Genomic DNA, 19,601 nt, shown 5'->3' with positions numbered 1-19,601 from the left:
AGTGTATATGATATACGCGCTATAATATTCAATAATTTTTATACAAATAAGAAATATCAAATAATTTAATTTTAAATAATATTTTTGTTAATTAGTACATATAATATAAGTAAAGCTAATAATTTTTTTTTAAACTAATCTTCATTTTTTTTTCTCCCATTGCCTGTGCAATTACTGTATTTTCTTCTCAAAGGTTTTCGTCTATGTTCTTTGTACAGCCTTCCTCTCAAGGGTTTGCTTTTTGCATCGTCATTTCTTCGTTTGCTGCTTGGGTTTCGCATCGAGTGTAGAGTAGACGCGTAGTATCGGTAGTTCTCGTTAGTTACTGTCTTTCTACGCTCTCTCCTGCGACTGACGTTATCGGCCGGCGGCCCGTGCGGACGGAAGAACAGTTTTTTTCTCACCTGTCTCCCGCCGAACACCCGGATTTCTTAAATCGGGATTTAAGGCCAAGAGGGGGAAAACGCTATTATCCCAGGATTTAATCTACCGCGAGATTTTGGGGATGCTTTTTTTGACGTTTGGTAAGATTTAACTTAAATGCTGTTCAAATCCTGTATCCAAACAGCCCCTTAGACTGAAACCTAGAACTTTACTGATAAAATTTGCTCTTCTGTTTCTAGTCTTTCATTTTTTCTCTAGCATGCATTGAAAATTTGTTTCGAATGTCAGATTTTTTGACCGAACCTTATCTGCTGTGAAGTTTAGCAGATTGTGATAGATTCCATTCAAGGAAAGTTGCTTTCTTTTTATTGATGTTCATACTTGTTTATATGTATATACTATAGGTTCTCTGATGTCACACTCTATTACTGGATGAAGTTACCTCTTCTGACTGCTATATTCTACTCGGGGAAGGAGAATGATTTTTTTGAAAATCTTAGGATGCGTTTGGGATGGCTGCAACTATCGTTAAAGCAGGTTGTGAAGTTGGTGCAGAGAAACCTATTTTCTGAAGTTGTTGTACAGAAATCAATATATTTTATTTGGTAAGTATAACTTGTTGCCTGCTGTGTTGCAACTATATGAGCATAAATTACTTTGAGATTCTTATATATACTAGTATGAATGCACGTGCACATGTTGTGAAAGAAATCCTAGTATTAAGAGAAATATTCAAATCAATTAGTTGGTAAGCAAAGAAGACAACTCATGATAAAAATCCTAGGCAACATGAAAGAAATTTAATATCTGCGATGGCAACATACATATAAACCTTAGACAATGAGTGATAAGGATGCCTTCAAGCATGAAGGATTGCATATTTTTATGAAATAAATAATAAATGGTTATACAAGCTAGGCAACATGAAAGCCTTCTAGCAGTTGTAATAAAGAAGGAAGAAGGAACTCATACAAGCTCATAGTTATATATAAAATCAATGTAGAGATATTTTATATGCACGCATTCAACTGGTCTAGCAAACAACCAACCAACCAATCCTGCAATACCCATGAATTCAGATGGCAGCATTTGCCTAGATAAGACCCCCATTGCTCTGGACATTGATTTAATAGAATCTAGGACATTTCATTGTCATACTATGTTTGCATCTTTTTGGAAATGATCCCATAGAATAGACTCAAAAGCCTCGGCCAGAGAAATTTTGATCAACAAACTCATTGCCTGAATTTCTACTTCGACCACACTTGCCATTGCTACTGCCAAAAGCTTTATGCGCTTCAACAACTGTAAAAGGTGATTTTGGATATGAAAAGAATTGGACATCAACACTTTTTAATTAGCTCAAAAGAACTCAGGAAATTAAGGAAGCATGCCTTTGATCTTATGAATGGGTATGTTAGAAACGAAAAGAACTCAGGTAGAGATCATGAAAATTGAAAACAAGGTGTCTAACAACAAGATCTTCCATATATTTAAAAGAACCTTAAAAATTCACAAAAATGTTCTCAATGCAAGAAACTGGTAAAAATTTAATTTTAAAAGTATAAAACAAGAAAAGAAATAGAACAAAGCTTTAAAGTGCAATACAAGCTAAAGGATAAATAATTTGCTGACAGAAACTCTATCAAGGGACACCAAAAGCTTAATTTAAAAAACTTCATACTACAATCCTTAAATATAAATTTTAAATTTTAACAATAAAATTTATTAAATAAAGTGAGACAACAACAACAAACCTTTACCTCACTAGGTGGGATAAGAAATTTATTACAATGCACAATCTACAACTGACATCAGACTAAAAATGGTTGCCCAAATCCTCAACATATCTACTCCAAAATATTGATCATCCCCAAAAACTCATGAATTTATGGGCTAGACTTTTCATTTGCATCTAACAAAACTAAATATTAGCACATAACTCCCAAAGTTGCAAAAAATATAGAATTCAAACAATGAACTCACTAATCCCAGAAGTCGCAGCAGAAATGAAATGAATTTATGAAGAAAGACAAAAAAAATCACAATTCAGTGAAAAAATGAGGAAGAGGAATGAAGCAGGGTAGAGTTGAAAGATGAGAATCAGATGAATACCTGGGAGCAGAGGATAGGTTTGATGGTAGAATGAAGTGATGGCCTGCGAATGGCGCTGGCTTTAGGGTTTAAATCGATGAGGTCTCCTTCACTCATTTTATTTAGCGGTAGGCTTCAGATGAAGCTTTCCGCGAACGACGACCAGCTTACCCTCGCCGTCTCATTCTCCGTCAGATGTGGCAGGAAGTGCCCTCATCGTTGCTGGCCATTGCCGCCCTCATTACAACAGCTGCTATGGCATGGTCTGGAGATTACATCTTCGACAATGAGGGAGATCAGAAATGATTGAGCAGTCTCGCACGAATGGGGTATCTACGACATCTTTTCCCTTCGAAACCGTGGAAAGCAGCAGACTGCGGGAGATAGTGAAAGGTCGCGAGAAGAAATGATGGGCCACAGAAATTTTCCTAACCAAGTTCTATTGCAATGCCCCCAAACGATCATTCAATAATTTTTTATAAAGCAAAGTATTAGTGTAGCCGTCCCAAACGGACCCTTAGTGGTACAATCAGAACAATATTATTTGAGTGAAATTCTTATCATTATGTGCTCGAGGATTGGTGCACCTATGAGCAAATATCTGGTAATTGCCACATTAGATCATGCACTTCTCTTTAAATAAATAACAAGTTCTAAAAGTTTGAGCTAAATGATAAGATATAGAAGAATTAAAAGACAATATTATGTGCGGTAACGAGTTACTCTATACTAAAGTGATCTTAAACTCTATGCCCCCTATTTTTGTGGAGAGTTTCTCTTAGAACACACCATTCCATTGAATATATCGATTGAAAACAAATCATCAAATGAAACCTAGTTGCGTAAATGAATATGTTGGTTGAAACCGCTTAATATGAAGTACTTGTTTTAAATTTTGATCCAAATAACAAAACCCGAACGTCTTAAGAATGTTTCTTGTTAGAAATATTTGGGAATAAATTTAGGAATGAGGCTATTAAGTCATATTCATTTTTTTATTTTAATTTTTATTTTTTAATAACAATGGAATTGTAATAAAGTAATGAAAAGATAAATTAAAATATTACTTATAATAACTGAAAAAATTCAAGCGATGATGAGTAAAAATGAAATTGTTGTAATAAAAATAAAAATAAAAATTGAGTAAATAAAAATAAAAATTGAGTTTATAAAAGAGAATTTTGATTTTATATGCCTCCAATGATAAAAATTGAAGAAATAATCTCGTTTGTTTTCTTACAAAAATATATCTAAGAGTTCTTAGTGGATCGAATTACCCCAAAAGGAATGATTTAATATCTTGAAGTTGAAGTATCTGGAATGAGTTGAACATATTCAAATTCAAACGTCTCACTTTCACATGGTGTTGATCTTACCAACGCCATCCACAAGTGAGTTTCTGTCATGAACACGTTTCACCTTCACATGCCTTTGGTCTTATTGATGCCATTTTTAAGCAAGCTCTGGTCCCTACTCATCACAATCTCTCATCAACTCCTATATTGTGAACAGTGATGTTCAGCAGCAAGCAACAACATCACTCTGTTCAATTATAGGTTCCAACAAGATTCAAATCGAGTTTAAATCAAATTCGAACATAGTTTAAATGAGCTTTAAATAAATATTCTTATTTGAATTAACTCATTTGTGGTGGACTTCAATAAACAGTTCATGGATATGATAGGGTAATTTAATCCTAAATAAATGTTCAGTCTTATTTCCCCAAACAAATAGTAAGCTGATATATTTCTCTAATTTATGTTATTATGAGTCATGACATTTCTCTATTTTTTCATTATCATGATTCATATGACGTTTAATTTTCCTCTATAAAATGAGTAATTGCAAATCAAACAAATATAATTATAACCCCAGAATAAAAGCTCACTTTTGGGACTTGGATATAAAATCTTTTAAACACATATCATGAAACAAACTGTCCTATATAAATTAAAAGTTGAAAAACGTGAAAGTGAGCATGTTAGACACATGTTTTAAACTAAGATAAAAGAGAGACAAAAATCCAGGAAGAAGGTTTGCATTGTTGTACAAGTGGCAACACTTGCAAATTCTCGAGTGAACGAGCTATACATACCTCAAAGAGCAGCAATAGGCAGTGTGCAACACATGAGGGAGCTGCCTCGAGTGAATTTTTTTTAGGCTTCGCGTTGCCATCCTTTCCTCCTCTTAATAGGAATAATAGAGGTCTTGTCCACGAAATTGAGCCCTCCAGAAAGTGGAAGGTGGAAAATTACATGTTGTCGCCGGCAGCCTAACATAGAACACACAAAGAAGGCATTCAATTTTGATAAGGGGGAACCCTAGATATATACCCTAGGTATGCATTCAGAACAAATTGATTAAAATAATCCCTCGAGTAGTGAGGAAAACTTTATTTTGTGGGCTGTTTAATCTTTTCAGCGATTTAGAAATAACCGCATATGAGGAAATCAGGTATAGATATTCCAAATGTGATAGTATTAAATGAGAGCGAGAGCTCTACCAAAGAGAAATAGGCTTCATGCTTCCTGCAGTTTGGCGACCGTTGTATTTTGAAAAAATAGCAGTGCCTCCGCCAATGAGTACTCATGTCGAATTTCCAGTGGATTCCATCGCGAGAAAAACATCATCCATCAACTGACGACGCGAGGAATTGTATAGTTCAGTTCGATCTAGCTTAAGCATCCACAACTCAGTTTGAACGTGGGGATCTTTTTTATACTTCTATCGTTTATGAACTGAATCTCTATGTATTTATGTGACAAAATTTTTGATCTTTTTAGAAGACGAGTTTCTTTTTTTTTTTCTTTGTGCGTCTCCAGATTTATACTTTCACTTCTAATATTTATTCTTAATTTTTCTTTGGACTGCTAAGCGAAATGCTGATAATTATTTTGGGTAGGTTTTAATGAGATTTTAATATTGAATTAAAGTTTTATGAGTGTATGATATATGTGGTGGATGAACTTGTATAATCTACTGAATATCAAATGCACAAATCTAAGTCTCCATGGTGAAAATAATCTATATTTTGCTTGAGAAAGAAATCCAACCAAGACGTGAAGGAATATTGAGAAGTTAGGCTCAGAAGAAAACATGAATTATACAGAACCCGAACGAACTCCTATAAGCTGAAGGGTGGGAAACAAAATTTTAAGAAAAAGGTCTGGGTTAGAGTATGAGATTGTATCAAAAATTTTGTATCTGGGCCTTAAGCTTTGAACCCTTAGAGCTTAGACAAAGATCATGATTTGTGCTACAGAATTGAGAACTTGGTAATTTACATAAAAAAGGAATAGATCAATCCTATTAGAGAGTCGGTGAGTACCTTATGAGGACTCCTTGATAACCTGGCGACTGCAGTAGGCAGGTTGACGTAAGCTTCCAGCGGATTCTCCTAAAGGGTCAAAGACATTACAAGAGTAAATAGCAAATTCTTCATGTTGGTCAGTGAAGACTCCGACTGAGTAAACTCAGCAGGTTGATGAATAGTTTAAGTGATTACTCTCAACAAGTAATCGATTTCCTAAGTCTTTCAATTGAGTTCAATTACTTAGTATTGATGATCGAGCTAAACTTCTTGTCAACTAGAGCAACTTCTTGATAAGTGAGGCTTTGGGGTGGTTTCTGAGTTAATAAGTTTCACGTTATATCTAATTTTTGTCGGTTTGATACTTGGCGAGCTCGTAGACTAATATGTATCATAACTTGATTAGCTTCACCAATAAAAATATGGATGCACATTAATTTTTTTATTCTCTTATTCTTTCATGTAAGTCGAGAATGATATGTGCCTTGAGTTGCAAGCATAAATCGATCTAAAGCGTTGTTGAGTTTAGTACTTCGACACGTGACACTTTTGACATGTCAGTTGTATCAACCAAAACTCTTAATTATCAAGATATTGTCCGTTTTGGCGCAAGGGCCTCACAAATCACGATTTTTTTTTGTTGATGTAATTTTCCAGAAGGTCAAAACCGTGAGGCCCTTAGGCCAAAGCGGACAATATTTGATAATTAAGGGTTTAGACTGTTACAAATGGTATTAGAGCAATACACCAATCAAAAGATCGGAATTAAATGTCATATAAGACAAAGTACTATGCCATGCGAACCACCTCTTGAACCATGTATCACTACAGGAAAATCGTCGTTACCTTTGGATATTTCCGACAAAAATGAACTTTGTCCAACATATTTTCATATTTCCGGTGGCTTTCCAATAGAATATTTTCCGTTGGTAAAACCAGCATAGGAAATAAAATATGACTGTTTTTTTTTTCTATCGGTAGTTTTTTTTTTGATTGATTTCTGACTGACTTCCAGCGGATTCATTTTTCATTGAAAGCGGTTGACGAACTGGCAGACATACGGTAATCGCCGTCAAATGGTTCCATCATGCAATCCGCCAGCAATCGGAAATTTTGCCAGAATAATCTGACATAATTTTTCCACTCCCTCCATTGCAAATCGTTGCGTCTCTCCCCTATCGAACGTTCTTGACATAAATTTTGCCATAAGGCCACTGTAAACCTATAGCAATACAAAAAAAAGGCATCCCCTTATTGTTTTACTGCAACGTTTGTAACAGTTAATTGATGTATACAAAATAAGATATATCATCATCATACAATATTGCTACTCAAAATATAATACAATCATTCAAAACATAAGTCTAACAACTTAAAAATTCAATCGTTCTATAGAAAAACTATTCAAATAAGCATTCAAAACAATAGTAATGTCACATCAAAACATAACAATAAGTTCACAATGATCATAAGTTCTCCAAACTACTACAATAACTTAAACATTAAGTCCTCTAATCATCTTCCATCTTCTCACTCCCCTCAGTTGCTGACCCTTTTTTCTTTCAATATTGGCTTAAGTATGATCAGAGCTCTGCATGCATCTCAATCTACTGTGTTAGTATGTTAGCATGTATTAGTCTCATCTCCTCTATCTCTTTGGTGAGAGTAGCAATCCTTTACTGACGATGTTATCAACTCCATTATCACCAAATGATGTTAAGTTGGGTATATTTGTCTCATATATAAATGCCTGAGAACATAATCCATATACTCTTCTCTTTTGTCTCCCTCCAATAGTCTGTGACCATGTATGATACTCAGAGTACTGAGTCTGTCCTGAAAATGATCTCTTAACAGTAGTAGAACCATGACCCTCCCAAAGTTGTACAAAATCAGCGAGATATTAAGTCCGTAAAAATTCATTTCAATTTGCATATTTTTTATGATTAATACTGAAAATTTGATATTCGCATGAGTTTTCTTTTCCTTCTCATCAACCAACTGATGATCAACTTGACATTGATATGTTCATGTATGTAGCTCTAATGATGTTGGCTCCCGACCAAGTACCTCTTTTTGTAATAGAGAACATAGTTAAAACATTATACATATATATCTGAAATTAAAGTAATTATTTATTAGTTGTCATCTATGCCCAGTATGAGGTACTGAATCATTCGTGTGAAGAGAGCTTTCTAAGCCCTCACAATTGGATGCTCTATTCTGCTTGTACTGCTCTCTAATCTTGGTGAACTCAAGGGTTGCCCAAGCTCTGGTCAAACCAGCCCACACACCCTCTCTAAGCCATAATGGATGCACCCTAGATTTTGTAATATCTGTGAATATATCCCTAAGACGAGTAGAGCTACTATTTTCAAAATTAATTATGATCCTCGCACTATGCTGAAGCAACCATCTAAAATCTTTATGGACAACATTATCTTAATGAAAAATATTAATATAAATGTAATCACAAATGTTACGTAATGCCAAAATTATGTACTTGAAATTCTCTGAATCTCATATCCTTAACTTTCTTTGGAAATTCTTCCAAGACAAGTAGGGAGCATCATATCTGCACTGTATTATGTCCCGAATCTTATGGGTGGGCTATCTTGTGGGATTAAACCTGTAAATATTACTCTTTCTCAATTGCATAATATCAAATTATAAAATTAAATAACAAAATGAACTTATATATAACCCTCAGGCCTTATGTTCACACATTTATTGGATGTTGAATTTAATCCTAAAATAAAATAAATGTACAAAAATCCGTCATTATGATGTGCCAGTCCAAGGTTATAGACTGCTTAGGCCATCAAAGTCTACATAACCATTGCATTACACTTTATAAATTATTCAATTTATAACTAATGAATGACTAAAAATCTAAACCCTGAAATTCTAAACATCTCAATGACAAGTTAGTAAACCCTAAACATTAAAAACATATAATCATGAATAAATTCATTCTAACATCGCTCAAATTCTTTCATTTACACAATTAGGTTTTTCATTTGATGATTTGGTTTCAATCCATATATTCAATGGAATGGTGTGCCTTCTAACAGAAAATCTCCACGAATTTAGATGGCATAGAGTTTGAGATCACTTTAGTATGGAGTAACTCGTTTCCACACAATTTTATATTGTAGTTCTTCTCTATCTTTATCATTTAGCTCTAACTTTTTGAAGTTAATATTTATTTAAAGAGAACTGTATGATCTAATGTGACTATTACAAGATATTTACTCATAGGTGCACCAATCTTTTCTGTTTAGTTATTGTTTTGCAATTGGCTATATGGTTTATCTGTGGGTAAATCAGGCTTCAAGTTGATGAATTCTCTTATCAAATTACCAATGTATAACTCCAATCTCACTTGTGCTTCTGGAAAGCTGGTCTAGGGACCTTTCACGTAAGGTTTGCATGTTTTGAAGCCTGGGCTTGTTGTAGAGGAAAGCCAGATTGAGCTTTGTTAGGAGGTTAAAAATATTATACTAATGGGGTTGTTTTCAAAGATGGAATGTTTTCTTTGCAAGTTTTCATGGTTACAAGCAAAAAGACATTAAAGAGAGCAATTATTCCAAGCATGTTCTTTCTTAAGGGCATCTCTAACCGAATACCATTGGCCCATTTTCAAATCCCGCGAGCAACCACCTGAATGGCAAATGGAAACACATTTTTGTATTTTATCTCGCACGTAAACAATACGACACCAATATTGGCGTCACACTATTCATCAGAAATGCATTTTTTGTGTTGAAAATAAATATAAAAATAGAGATGAGAAAGAATGTACACATAATATTCTTATTTGGTGTTAGAAGTAGAGTTCAGTTGGAGATGAATAATTGCATTTTGAAATGAAAAATAGGTTTTTCGGTTGGAGATGCCCTAAGCATGTTAAAGTTCATTAGAAAGAGCAAAAAAACTGAAGTGACTGTGTTAGCAGAGGAGAGGTAAAACTAGAACTCATATCCTCATTATTTATTTATTTATTTGTTATTAAGGATTCTTCTATTTTTTGTTAGATGCTGCTGTGTTCATGGAGTCTTACATTCTAGCAAATCAGTAACTGCTGTTTAATAAATTTTAGATAATCTACCTGCAAGTGCATGATAAATCAGAACATGTATGGGCTGTGAGCATTCTTTCTTCTATATCTTATTTTCTGCTAATGCGATTTTCACTATCTGGAAGAAACATTTAACCATTTACTGTTTTCAGTGGACTGTTTATGTGTAATGGAGTCATCAAATTCTTATTACGATGACGGGACTGTTGAAACCGGCGAAGATTCGGTTGGCGAAAAAGATAACTACGACGATAGGGCAGATACTTGTTCAAAAGATTGTGCATCTGGGGATAATGCGGTATTGAATTCAATTCAAGCTTTGGCACAATTCAATGTTGGTCATGTAAACCCTGAAGATCCATCAGCGATAGCTGAGGACAGTATGCACCTGGAGCCTGAAGTTGGTATGGTATTTTACTCTGAAGAGCAGGCTTATGAAGTTTATAATAAATATGCAAAGCGGAAAGGTTTTAGCGTACGAAAGGGTCATCTTGGTAGAAGAAAAGATGGTACCATACGGGATAGGGTTTACCTTTGCAGCTACGAAGGCACGCGTCAGAAGCATTCCACACATAACACAAGAAAACCTCGTCCAGTTTTCAGAACAAATTGCATGGCTCGGATTGAGTACAAAGTGAACCGTGATGGAGTATGGGTTGTGAACAAAGTCATAAAGGAGCACAATCATCCACTTATACGCCCAAGCAAAGCGCACTTGTTAAGATCTCATCGGAGGCTGTTATTAGCTGCTCAGGATGGGCAACAGGTGAACCAAACCGATAGTACTTTAGCAAAATCTGCTGATGGTGTTTCCGGAGAACAAGATCCTGAAAGTGAATCCCCTGTAGGCTTTCTTTTAAGGGTTCAAAGCAGCCATCTTCATACCAACAGGATGAGAGAGCTTGATAAAGGGGAAATGCAAATGCTTTTAGACTTTCTGGGAGCAAAGCAGTTGAAGGATCCATCTTTTTTTTATGGAACACAACTAGATGACAAAGAACAAGTGACTAACATTTTTTGGGCAGATGCAAGATCAATACTCGACTACTCCTACTTTGGTGATGTGGTATTATTTGATACAACTTATCGAATGAGCAAGAATGACCTTCCAATTGCCCAATTTATTGGGGTAAACCATCACAAACAACTTGTAGTATTTGGTTCTGCTTTACTGCTTGATGAAACAACAGAATCATTTGTGTGGTTATTCAGGACATTTATGGCTGCAATGTCAGGTTGCCAACCAAAAACAATCCTTACAGATCAGTGCGCTGCAATTGATAGAGCTGTAGTTATGACATTACCTAACTCATCCCATCGTCTTTGTTTATGGCACATATTGCAAAATGCTGCTAAAAACCTTTCTCATTTATATAGCAGCGACTCCAACTTTCAGAAGGATTTTAAAAGTTATATTTATGAATGTAGTTCTGAAGAAGATTTCCATTCTGGATGGATTACGTTGCTTAACAAGTATGATCTTGCTGGAAACTCATACCTCGATGATCTATTTGGAGCTCGTGAGAAATGGGCCTATGTCTACAATGGCAATACATTTTGTGCCAGTATGATCACTTTGGAGTGGAATGATATCATGAAGAAACACTTCAGGAAGTATTTCAACAGAAAATTATCTCTCTCAAAATTTATCGAGCAATATTCCAATTCATTATTTCAGTACCATGAGAAGGAACTACAAGAAGACTTTAGATCAAAGCAAAGTAAACCAGTGTTACTGGTTGATATGCCCATGCTCAATGAAGCCGCAGAATCTTATACTAGGCTATTATATAGGGACTTTGAAGTTGAGTTCAAAGGGCAGCTTTCATGCCTCTGTGAACTTATTCGCACGGATGAAATGATGTATATGTTCAGGGTTTCCCTTCCTGAGAAGCGTTGTTATGGACTTGTTGAATTTAGCCCTTCTAATTATACCGTCAATTGCAGCTGTAAGAAGTTTGAGTCTACAGGAATTTTATGCATGCATGCATTGAAAGTTCTGAATAACAACAATATCCTTCATCTCCCACGTCATTACATTCTGAAGAGATGGACAAAATATGCAAATGATGGAATCATGAATGATAAGTTTCAGTCAATCATTGAAGCCAATGCTAATGAATCTCTACTGATGCTGCAGTACAGCCGAGTCTGTCACAAGGCTATTACAATTTGTTTGAAGAACTCATGCTCCAAAGTGGCTTTGGGTAAATTTGGACGTGATGTGGATAAGCTGATGATGGAAGTGGAGAATTTGTTGCATAATCCAGCATTGAATAGGCAAACAGAAGAGCTGGATATTTTTGAAGAACTGCATCAGGATACATCAGAAACAAGGAAGAAACGGAGAGGGAGAAAATATCAATCAAAGGGTGTCCTTGATAAAAAGCTGAAAGGGAAAGATCAACCAAGCTGCATTTCAGGCCAAGCTGACATTTCATCACACCCTTCCCAAAGTATAAACAAGCATTCAGGCTTCGTTTGGGACGGCTTTCTTGCTGCTTCTTAAAGTAACTTTTTAGTATAAAAATTAAAATTTTAATACTAAAAAGTTGCTTTAAGAAGTAATAAAAAAGCCTTCCCAAACAAAACCTCAATCTCAATTTTCATTTGCTTTATCCCATGTTGTTTTCCATTCACATCTATCACTTATATATTTTTCAGTTACAGGACAAACTAACAATGTATCAATTCGAGCAATGGTTGAGGAGTCCACACATGTTCCGCCATTTTATAGAGAAACTGCCACTGCATATTGCAGTGTCATTCCAGCACAACCTTCTGGAATTTCCGGATGTGCATCGTTCCCACCCGATACAGGATTGCCTCCACAGGTTTAGCCTTTATGCACTTATTGCAAAACTATGTCATGCTTCATTGTATGGTAAATGTTACATGCATATATCTTAATCTATATACAATATGTACTGCAGGAATCATTTACTCCTTCACAAGTCATATTTGACCATACAATTGCATCCCAAGGAGCAAATAGTCCTAACTTGGCATGGTGTGCTACTAGGGGCCGGGCATCCATCAGTGTACCAATGCCACTCATGCAAGGGCAGAACAGTAGTTACCTTAGTTGGGTTGTTCCAACCCACACTGTTTCAAATGTTGGTATGCCTCAACGTCATTTGGATCCACCAATGGTAAGAGGATTATGAACATTTAGGCTTCGGTTGGGACGGCTTTTTTACTGCTTCTAAAAGCAGTTTTTAAGTCCAAAAAATAAATTTTTGTACTAAAAAGCTGCTTTAAAAAGCATTAAGAAAGCAGTCTCAAACGAAGCCTTAGTACTGTTATGCTTCTCCATGGTCATTAACTTTATACAACAGATTTTGCTTAATCTTTGTTTCAGCACACAACTGTTTCAAATCAGCATCAATCATTATCCCGCAAGCTAAACTTTGACATCAACAAAGGTAAGCAGATAAAGTGATACTTTGCAGTAACTTTCTGAATATTTGGAGTATTAATAGATTATGTCAACTTCCAGGTAATTGAGTAAGCCCGCATATGGAATACCGGAACAAGTCAGAGATTTTGCTTGTGAACTTTCGAGATAAGGCTGCAGATTCTATTTTTCTTTAGCACTTTTGAGTGTTCCTTGGTTTGATTAACTACTGTATAAACCATCACTCATGTCCCCCATCTCCTTTTTTGTTTATGGTATAGATTATGCTCCTGTCATCCTAGCAACAGCTTAAACATGTACCTTGATATGTATAGTTTGTTAAATGTAGTGGCAGTTAGTTTCATTCTTAAGCCAATTTAACTGAAGCCAAAGTTGGTGCTTCTCACAGTGTACCTATTTAAACCTTGTGGTTATGAATGTACAAATCTTTAATGAAAATGAACACAGGAACTTCTGACCACTATTGCTTTATCTTGACAGTCAATGCATGGACCTTTAACTAGTAATTCAGGATCCCTCAACAAAAGCTGCAGGTTTTGGCAGTTTCTTTTTCTTCTCTCATTTGCGGGATTGAAATAGTATGTATAATAACTGATGGTTTGATGTTCCAAGAACCCTTACATCTTTCAATTTTTTTTTGTTATGATTTAAGCTTAAAAACCAGAATTCCATATTTAAGCTTAAAACCTTTCAACTTAAGGAATCTAGATAAATGCATAACTTAGAAAAGAAAAAACATTAGCTAATACATTATATATATTAAGGTGATCAGGCTAAGAAGTTCTATGCAAAGTCATTTTCATTATTAACCGGCACACAAAGTACAACAACAACAAGTCTTTATCCCACTATGTGGGGTCGGCTACATGAATCATTTTTCTCCATTGTGTCCTGGAAGGATTAAATTCTCATCTAAATCTAATAAAGAAAAGTCATTTCTAATATTTTCTAATCAAGTCTTTTTAGGTCTACCTATTCCTTTCTTAATATAAGTCAAATCTAATAAATCTACTTTCCTAACCAGCACACAGTAATTAAAACCAAATTTAACTGCACTTATTGCAGTATTTTCTTTCAGTTCCAATCCAGCTCTTTAAAGAAAAATCCAAATCGACCCAAGCATTTGATCACTCTAATATGGTTATACTTAATGCTTTGCATAAAAAATGTAGTGCTACTATTTACATCATAGTTTTGTTGTATTCTCATCTTTCTGAAATTTAAGGATTTACTTGATTTCTTGATTGATGGGACTCCATATTTCCTTTTGTGTTCTCTCTTTAGATAATTGGGCTTCTTATGAAGAGGAGCTTTATCCAATAGTCAGAACGCAGAGATGCCCATGTTAAAGCAGAGAATTCATGGATATTGGATATGTAAAAAGTTTCATTTTCCTTTTTTCTGAGGCATGGGCATTATGACCTGTGGTCTATTTTATTGTGACTGTTAATACAAAATGCCACTTTTCATCGAACATTTGTAATTTTCAATTTTGTAAATGTAATTTTTTTTCTTTTTCTTGCACTTTCAGTGAATTCTACAATTAGAAACCATAAAAATGGCAGATATGTTGATTAGATTGGACCCTCATGAGATGTTTGAACTGGTATTGCATTGATTAAACTAAGCTCCTTATTTTTACCTGAAATTTGTTTTAGCTCAGACCATTGATACTGTATAACTGATGATTTAGGCTTCGTTTGGAACGGCTTTTTTATTGTTTCTTAAAGCGGCTTTTTAGTACAAAAATAAAAAAAATTTATACTAAAAAGCCACTTTAAGAAGCAGTAAGAAAGTCGTCCCAAACGGAGCTTTAGTTTTGTGTAACTTTGATGGTAATTCTACTCTTTTGAGTTTAGTAAAAATATCAAATTTTGTTTGAGTATGCTGTGCCATAGATATGAAGAAATTAATTTGTATTCTCGGGATTGATTAAGATTATCAGATTATTGAGATCTCATTTTCATTTCTGATTTTTGGTTCATTAGCAAGCTATTTTCATTTCTCTATGCTTCGGTTAAGGCTTCGTATGGGACAGTTTTTGAATGCTATTTTTTCGTTGCTTTTAAAAAATGTGTGTACTAAAATATTCACATAGAAAGCATAAAATGAATGATTGGCCAATCGGTTTGTTAGATTGCCCAAATTACTGATGCTTTATTAATTTAGTTCAGTATTGTTTATAGCTTCCTCATTCAAGTTGTGGCATACAAAGCACTCTAGTTGCCCATTGGATTTCGTTTGGGACGGCTTTCTTACTGCTTTTTAAAGCGACTTTTTAGTACAAATTTTTTAATTTTTGTACTAAAAAACAGCTTTAAGAAGCAAGAAGAAAGCCGTCCCAAATAAAACCTTGATCTATCATTCCTCCAAGCTTGACATTGTGACCTCCAGTCAAGCTGCTTTTACAATCAAAATAGATTTGGGTGAGGCTGTGACAACCCATCCATACAACTTACTTTCCTTTTCTTTTACCTTCTTAGTGTTAATTTTAGAGGAACCAATCCTTTATAAAGTTTGAGCTGAGAGGTAGGTAGAGAGAAATGGCAAGTTTTCTTCCAACTAGTTATAGCCTATAAAGAGTGCTATAAAGAGTGTTGAGGGTAGAATATTCACTATATGAGATAATATGAATACAATAGATGCGTATTAGTGGATGCAAAAAGCCTTTTTAAAAGGAAAGCAATGAGTAAGCAATACAATATTACTTACTTGATTATTTGTTGTGTTCCCCCTTCAATTTTACCATTGCATTTATATTAGCATCCATCTTTAAAACATAAACTAAACCTTTATAAACAATTTAATATTTTGAAATGATAGGTTTTGAGATCCTTTATCATATTAAATTTCATATATTCCTTGCTATAATAAATGCACCAAGAAGGTCTATTTCCAATCTCCTCACCATCCTTTCATACCGGGAACCATAAAATGCTTTTATAACTAATATTAAAGTTTTTATTCAAGAAAATATATTGATAAATGGATACTCAAAAGGATGTACAGATCTTGAGAGGGATTCTTCGAAAGAGACATTCCAAGTTTTATTTTATGAATTGAAATGTCTATGCATTGATGATATTGTTAACATATGTGATAGAGATGATTTTGAGATTTCGAACAAACTTTGAACATTATAGTTTGGCTCAACAAATTTATTTTTCATTTGAGCAAACAAAATGCTTCCCTATTTAAGGCCTCGGACAAAGTAGTATATTAAATATGACCCAAACATTAAATTAGCATAATAAAGAGTATTAATACTCGTTGATAGAAAAATTACTACCCACACTTATTTTTTTCGAGTCATGACTCAGCCAGATACTTATAAGCACATCAAAATTTCAGTGTTTACTAATAAGCCAATCTAACAAGAACTATATAATAAGCTAGTGAAGTGGGAATCCAAGTAAAACAAATACAACATTGTGCGCCTACCTTGGGCTTCCATCAAGGTATATGTATTGACAAACTTTGCTATTGAGTCAACCCTAAAAGAAGACGAGTCTCAAGTAAGTTTGGTTTTGTATGAAGCCTCATTGGTACCAATAGTGCCTTGCAAGAAAGTTATAATGAAGTCAATTTGAATAGTAGGTTATCAAAATAAGGATTTTATAGCCAGAATTAAATCATCTATAGATGATTACAATTTTTATGAAGTTGGTTGTAAATTTATTGTAGAAAAAATAAATTTTAAAATTTTTATTGATATATTATAGTAGATATATTTTTATAAATTAAATTCTTATCATATATATTTTTAAATAATAAACAATAGTTGTTAAATAAATGTATAATAATGATCTAAGAAAATAATAACAATTGTTGAGAATATTATTAACTTAAACAATAATAATAAATATAACCTCATTATAAAGTTTTAAATTCGTATCCAACTTAATATGATAGAGATTAAATTCCATTAAATTTTGATGAATAGTTTGAATATTTATTTCAAGATTTTTTAATTTGTTGACTCAAATAAACTTTTAATAATAATTATTGATGATGAATTTAATGCATATTATCTCATTATAATGAAATTAATTAAATCATACTTAATCTTATTTATTATATATTAATATGTCAGCCATTTATTAATTGAAGTATTATTAAACTAATAAAATACAAATCCTAAATTAAAAAAAATTAATTCTAATTAGATTAATTGAATCGAATATCCCAATTAATTATTAATAATAAAATATTATATTAATGAAAAATGTTTATAAAAATTTAAATTATGAATAATATCCATTAGTATAAGTTAATATTTTTATTAATTAATTAATACAGTAATTTTTATACAAACATCAAATAATATTATTTTAATTAATATTTTAGTTAATTAATAGCTATAACAGAAACTAATAATTATTTTTTAAAACTAATCTTCATATTTTTTTTTGTTTCTCTCATTGCCTTTGCACTTCCTATAATTTCTCCTTTCAATGGTTTTCGTGTGTGTTCTTCGTGCAGCCTTAGGCCTCTCAAGGGTTTGCTTTCTGCACAGCCATTTCTTCGTTTGCAGCATGGGTTTCGCGTGAAGGAGCGTAGCATCTGTAGTTCTCCTTAGCTTTTGTATTCCTTTGTTCTCTCCTGCGACAGACCTTATCGGCCGGCTGCCCGTGGGAACGGAAGAAAAGTTTTTTCCTCACTATTCTCCCGCTGAACTCCCGGATTTCGTAATCGGGATTTAAGGCCAAAAGGGGGAAAACGCTTTTATCTCAGGATTTAACCTAACGCGAGATTTGGGGGATGCTTTGTTTGGCTTTTGGTAAGATTTAACTTGAATGTTGTTCAAATCCTGCTTAAATCCTGTATCCAAACAGCTCCTTAGACTGAAACCTAGAACTTTACTGGTAAAAATTGCTCTTCTGTATGTTGTCTTTCGTTGTTTCTCTAACAAGCATTGACAATTTGTTGTGAATGTCAGATTTTTCGACCAAACCTTATCTGAAGTGAATTTTAGTAGGTTCTTGTGATAGATGTTCGTACTAGTTTATATGTATATATAGGTTCTCTTATGTCGCTTTCTATTACTGGATGAAGTTACCTCTTCTGACCGCTATATTCTACACGGGGAATCAAAATGATTTTTCTGAAAATCTTAGTGGCTCAACCAGAACAATCTTATTTGAGTGAAATTCTTATCATTATGTGCTCGAGGATTGCTAATTTGACTGCCTAAGAGTTCAAGGTGTCAATTTCATTATACATAAGGATTTGACATTTCTGACGAGTTTCACTTTCTTTGAATAAGATCAAAAGCCCACATTATGTTACCTTTCATGGTTTTCACTTCTTCCTGAAAGTCAGAAGGCCAAAGGACTAATTGTTTTCAAATTCAAACATTGTGTAAGCAACCAAGTAATATTTAGTTACATGGACCAGGTGGATCAATACATGTTGCATCAACTTAGCAACGCTTTTATTGATGTTTTGTGACCTTATAGACAGGATATCCTCAAGCTAATTTATCATACAATCACATCATGTCCAGGACATAAGTGGAGGCCCCGCTTAGAATCTCATTCTTAATTTTTTTAACTTTTATATAATTAACTATCATCCTAATTTGTTTTCTAAGACATAAACATACCATTTTATCCTGTCATTTGATACTTAATAGCATGGTATGCTAACAGTCTTCATCCACCATGTCATTTAGAATACTAAAGAGTAAGATCTATGTTTGTTGGAAGATATAGAGATGCAAACTTTTGTTGGTGATATTATATATCCCACGAGCCTTTTTGTAATATTTGATTATAGTTTTATTTTCCTAGTAATATCAGTGTAGCCACTATAAAGATATACAATTCCATATTTTATTGTTTTTTCAGGAGGCTTGTAGTTACACCATTAACCTTTGAATCATCATCATCATTATCATTTGCCTCATGAGAAGAATTAACCTTGTAACTTCTACATATATCTGAAATCTGTTCTTGGCTTTTCCAAACAAATTATTTGCATCTTGTTGGATTCTGTTTACCATCATATTTATGCCATTTTTAATGCAAGCTTATGGACTTACAAGGCTAAAGCATGCTCACGACCAATTTTAAATCACTCATTTATGGAAATTAATTTCAGTGATTTTACTGGTTTACCATCTTTTAAGATTAGAGATAGTCGCCTTAGATGGTTTGGTCACATTAAACAGAGGCCTTGCGATGACCTGGTTAGGAAAGTTGAGGTATTAGATTTGACTTATGTTAAGAAAGGTAGAGGTAGACCTAAAAAGACTTGGTTAGAAATTATTAGAAATGTTCTTTCTTTATTAGTTTTAAATGAGAATTTGACTT

At 33.8% G+C, this 19,601-nt stretch overlaps 2 protein-coding genes across 6 annotated transcripts in view; both read left to right on the top strand.

Moving 5' to 3' along the window:
- Positions 1-231: 231 nt before the first annotated feature.
- LOC110112561 overlaps positions 232-19,601 on the top strand; it is a 35,214-nt gene continuing 15,844 nt past the window's right edge. For 3 of the 4 annotated variants that reach the window (XM_028694080.1, XM_020844826.2, XM_020844823.2), the window contains exon 1: positions 233-524. In XM_028694080.1, the coding sequence (XP_028549913.1) occupies positions 506-524 (19 nt within the window). In that variant the 5' untranslated portion in view covers positions 233-505. Of the gene's footprint in view, positions 525-19,601 lie in introns of all 4 variants that reach the window. The other variant, XM_020844827.2, reaches the window with a different exon arrangement.
- Positions 9,684-14,877, top strand: LOC114578348 (protein FAR1-RELATED SEQUENCE 5-like). 2 transcript variants are annotated; one of them, XM_028694078.1, is made up of 7 exons: positions 9,684-9,753; positions 9,826-9,926; positions 10,022-12,325; positions 12,534-12,703; positions 12,803-13,021; positions 13,231-13,294; positions 14,572-14,877. In XM_028694078.1, the coding sequence occupies exons 3-7, from the start codon at positions 10,039-10,041 to the stop codon at positions 14,634-14,636; spliced, it is 2,805 nt and encodes a 934-aa protein (XP_028549911.1). In that variant the 5' UTR covers positions 9,684-9,753; positions 9,826-9,926; positions 10,022-10,038; the 3' UTR covers positions 14,637-14,877. The 2 variants fall into 2 exon arrangements, with proteins under 2 accessions (XP_028549911.1, XP_028549912.1); XM_028694079.1 differs by lacking the exon at positions 9,684-9,753 and having other exon boundaries at positions 9,774-9,926.

Source organism: Dendrobium catenatum, unplaced genomic scaffold (genome assembly GCF_001605985.2).
Source record: "Dendrobium catenatum unplaced genomic scaffold, ASM160598v2 fragScaff_scaffold_390, whole genome shotgun sequence".
Lineage (NCBI taxonomy): Eukaryota > Viridiplantae > Streptophyta > Magnoliopsida > Asparagales > Orchidaceae > Dendrobium > Dendrobium catenatum.
This window is presented reverse-complemented; position numbering and strand designations above follow the sequence as displayed.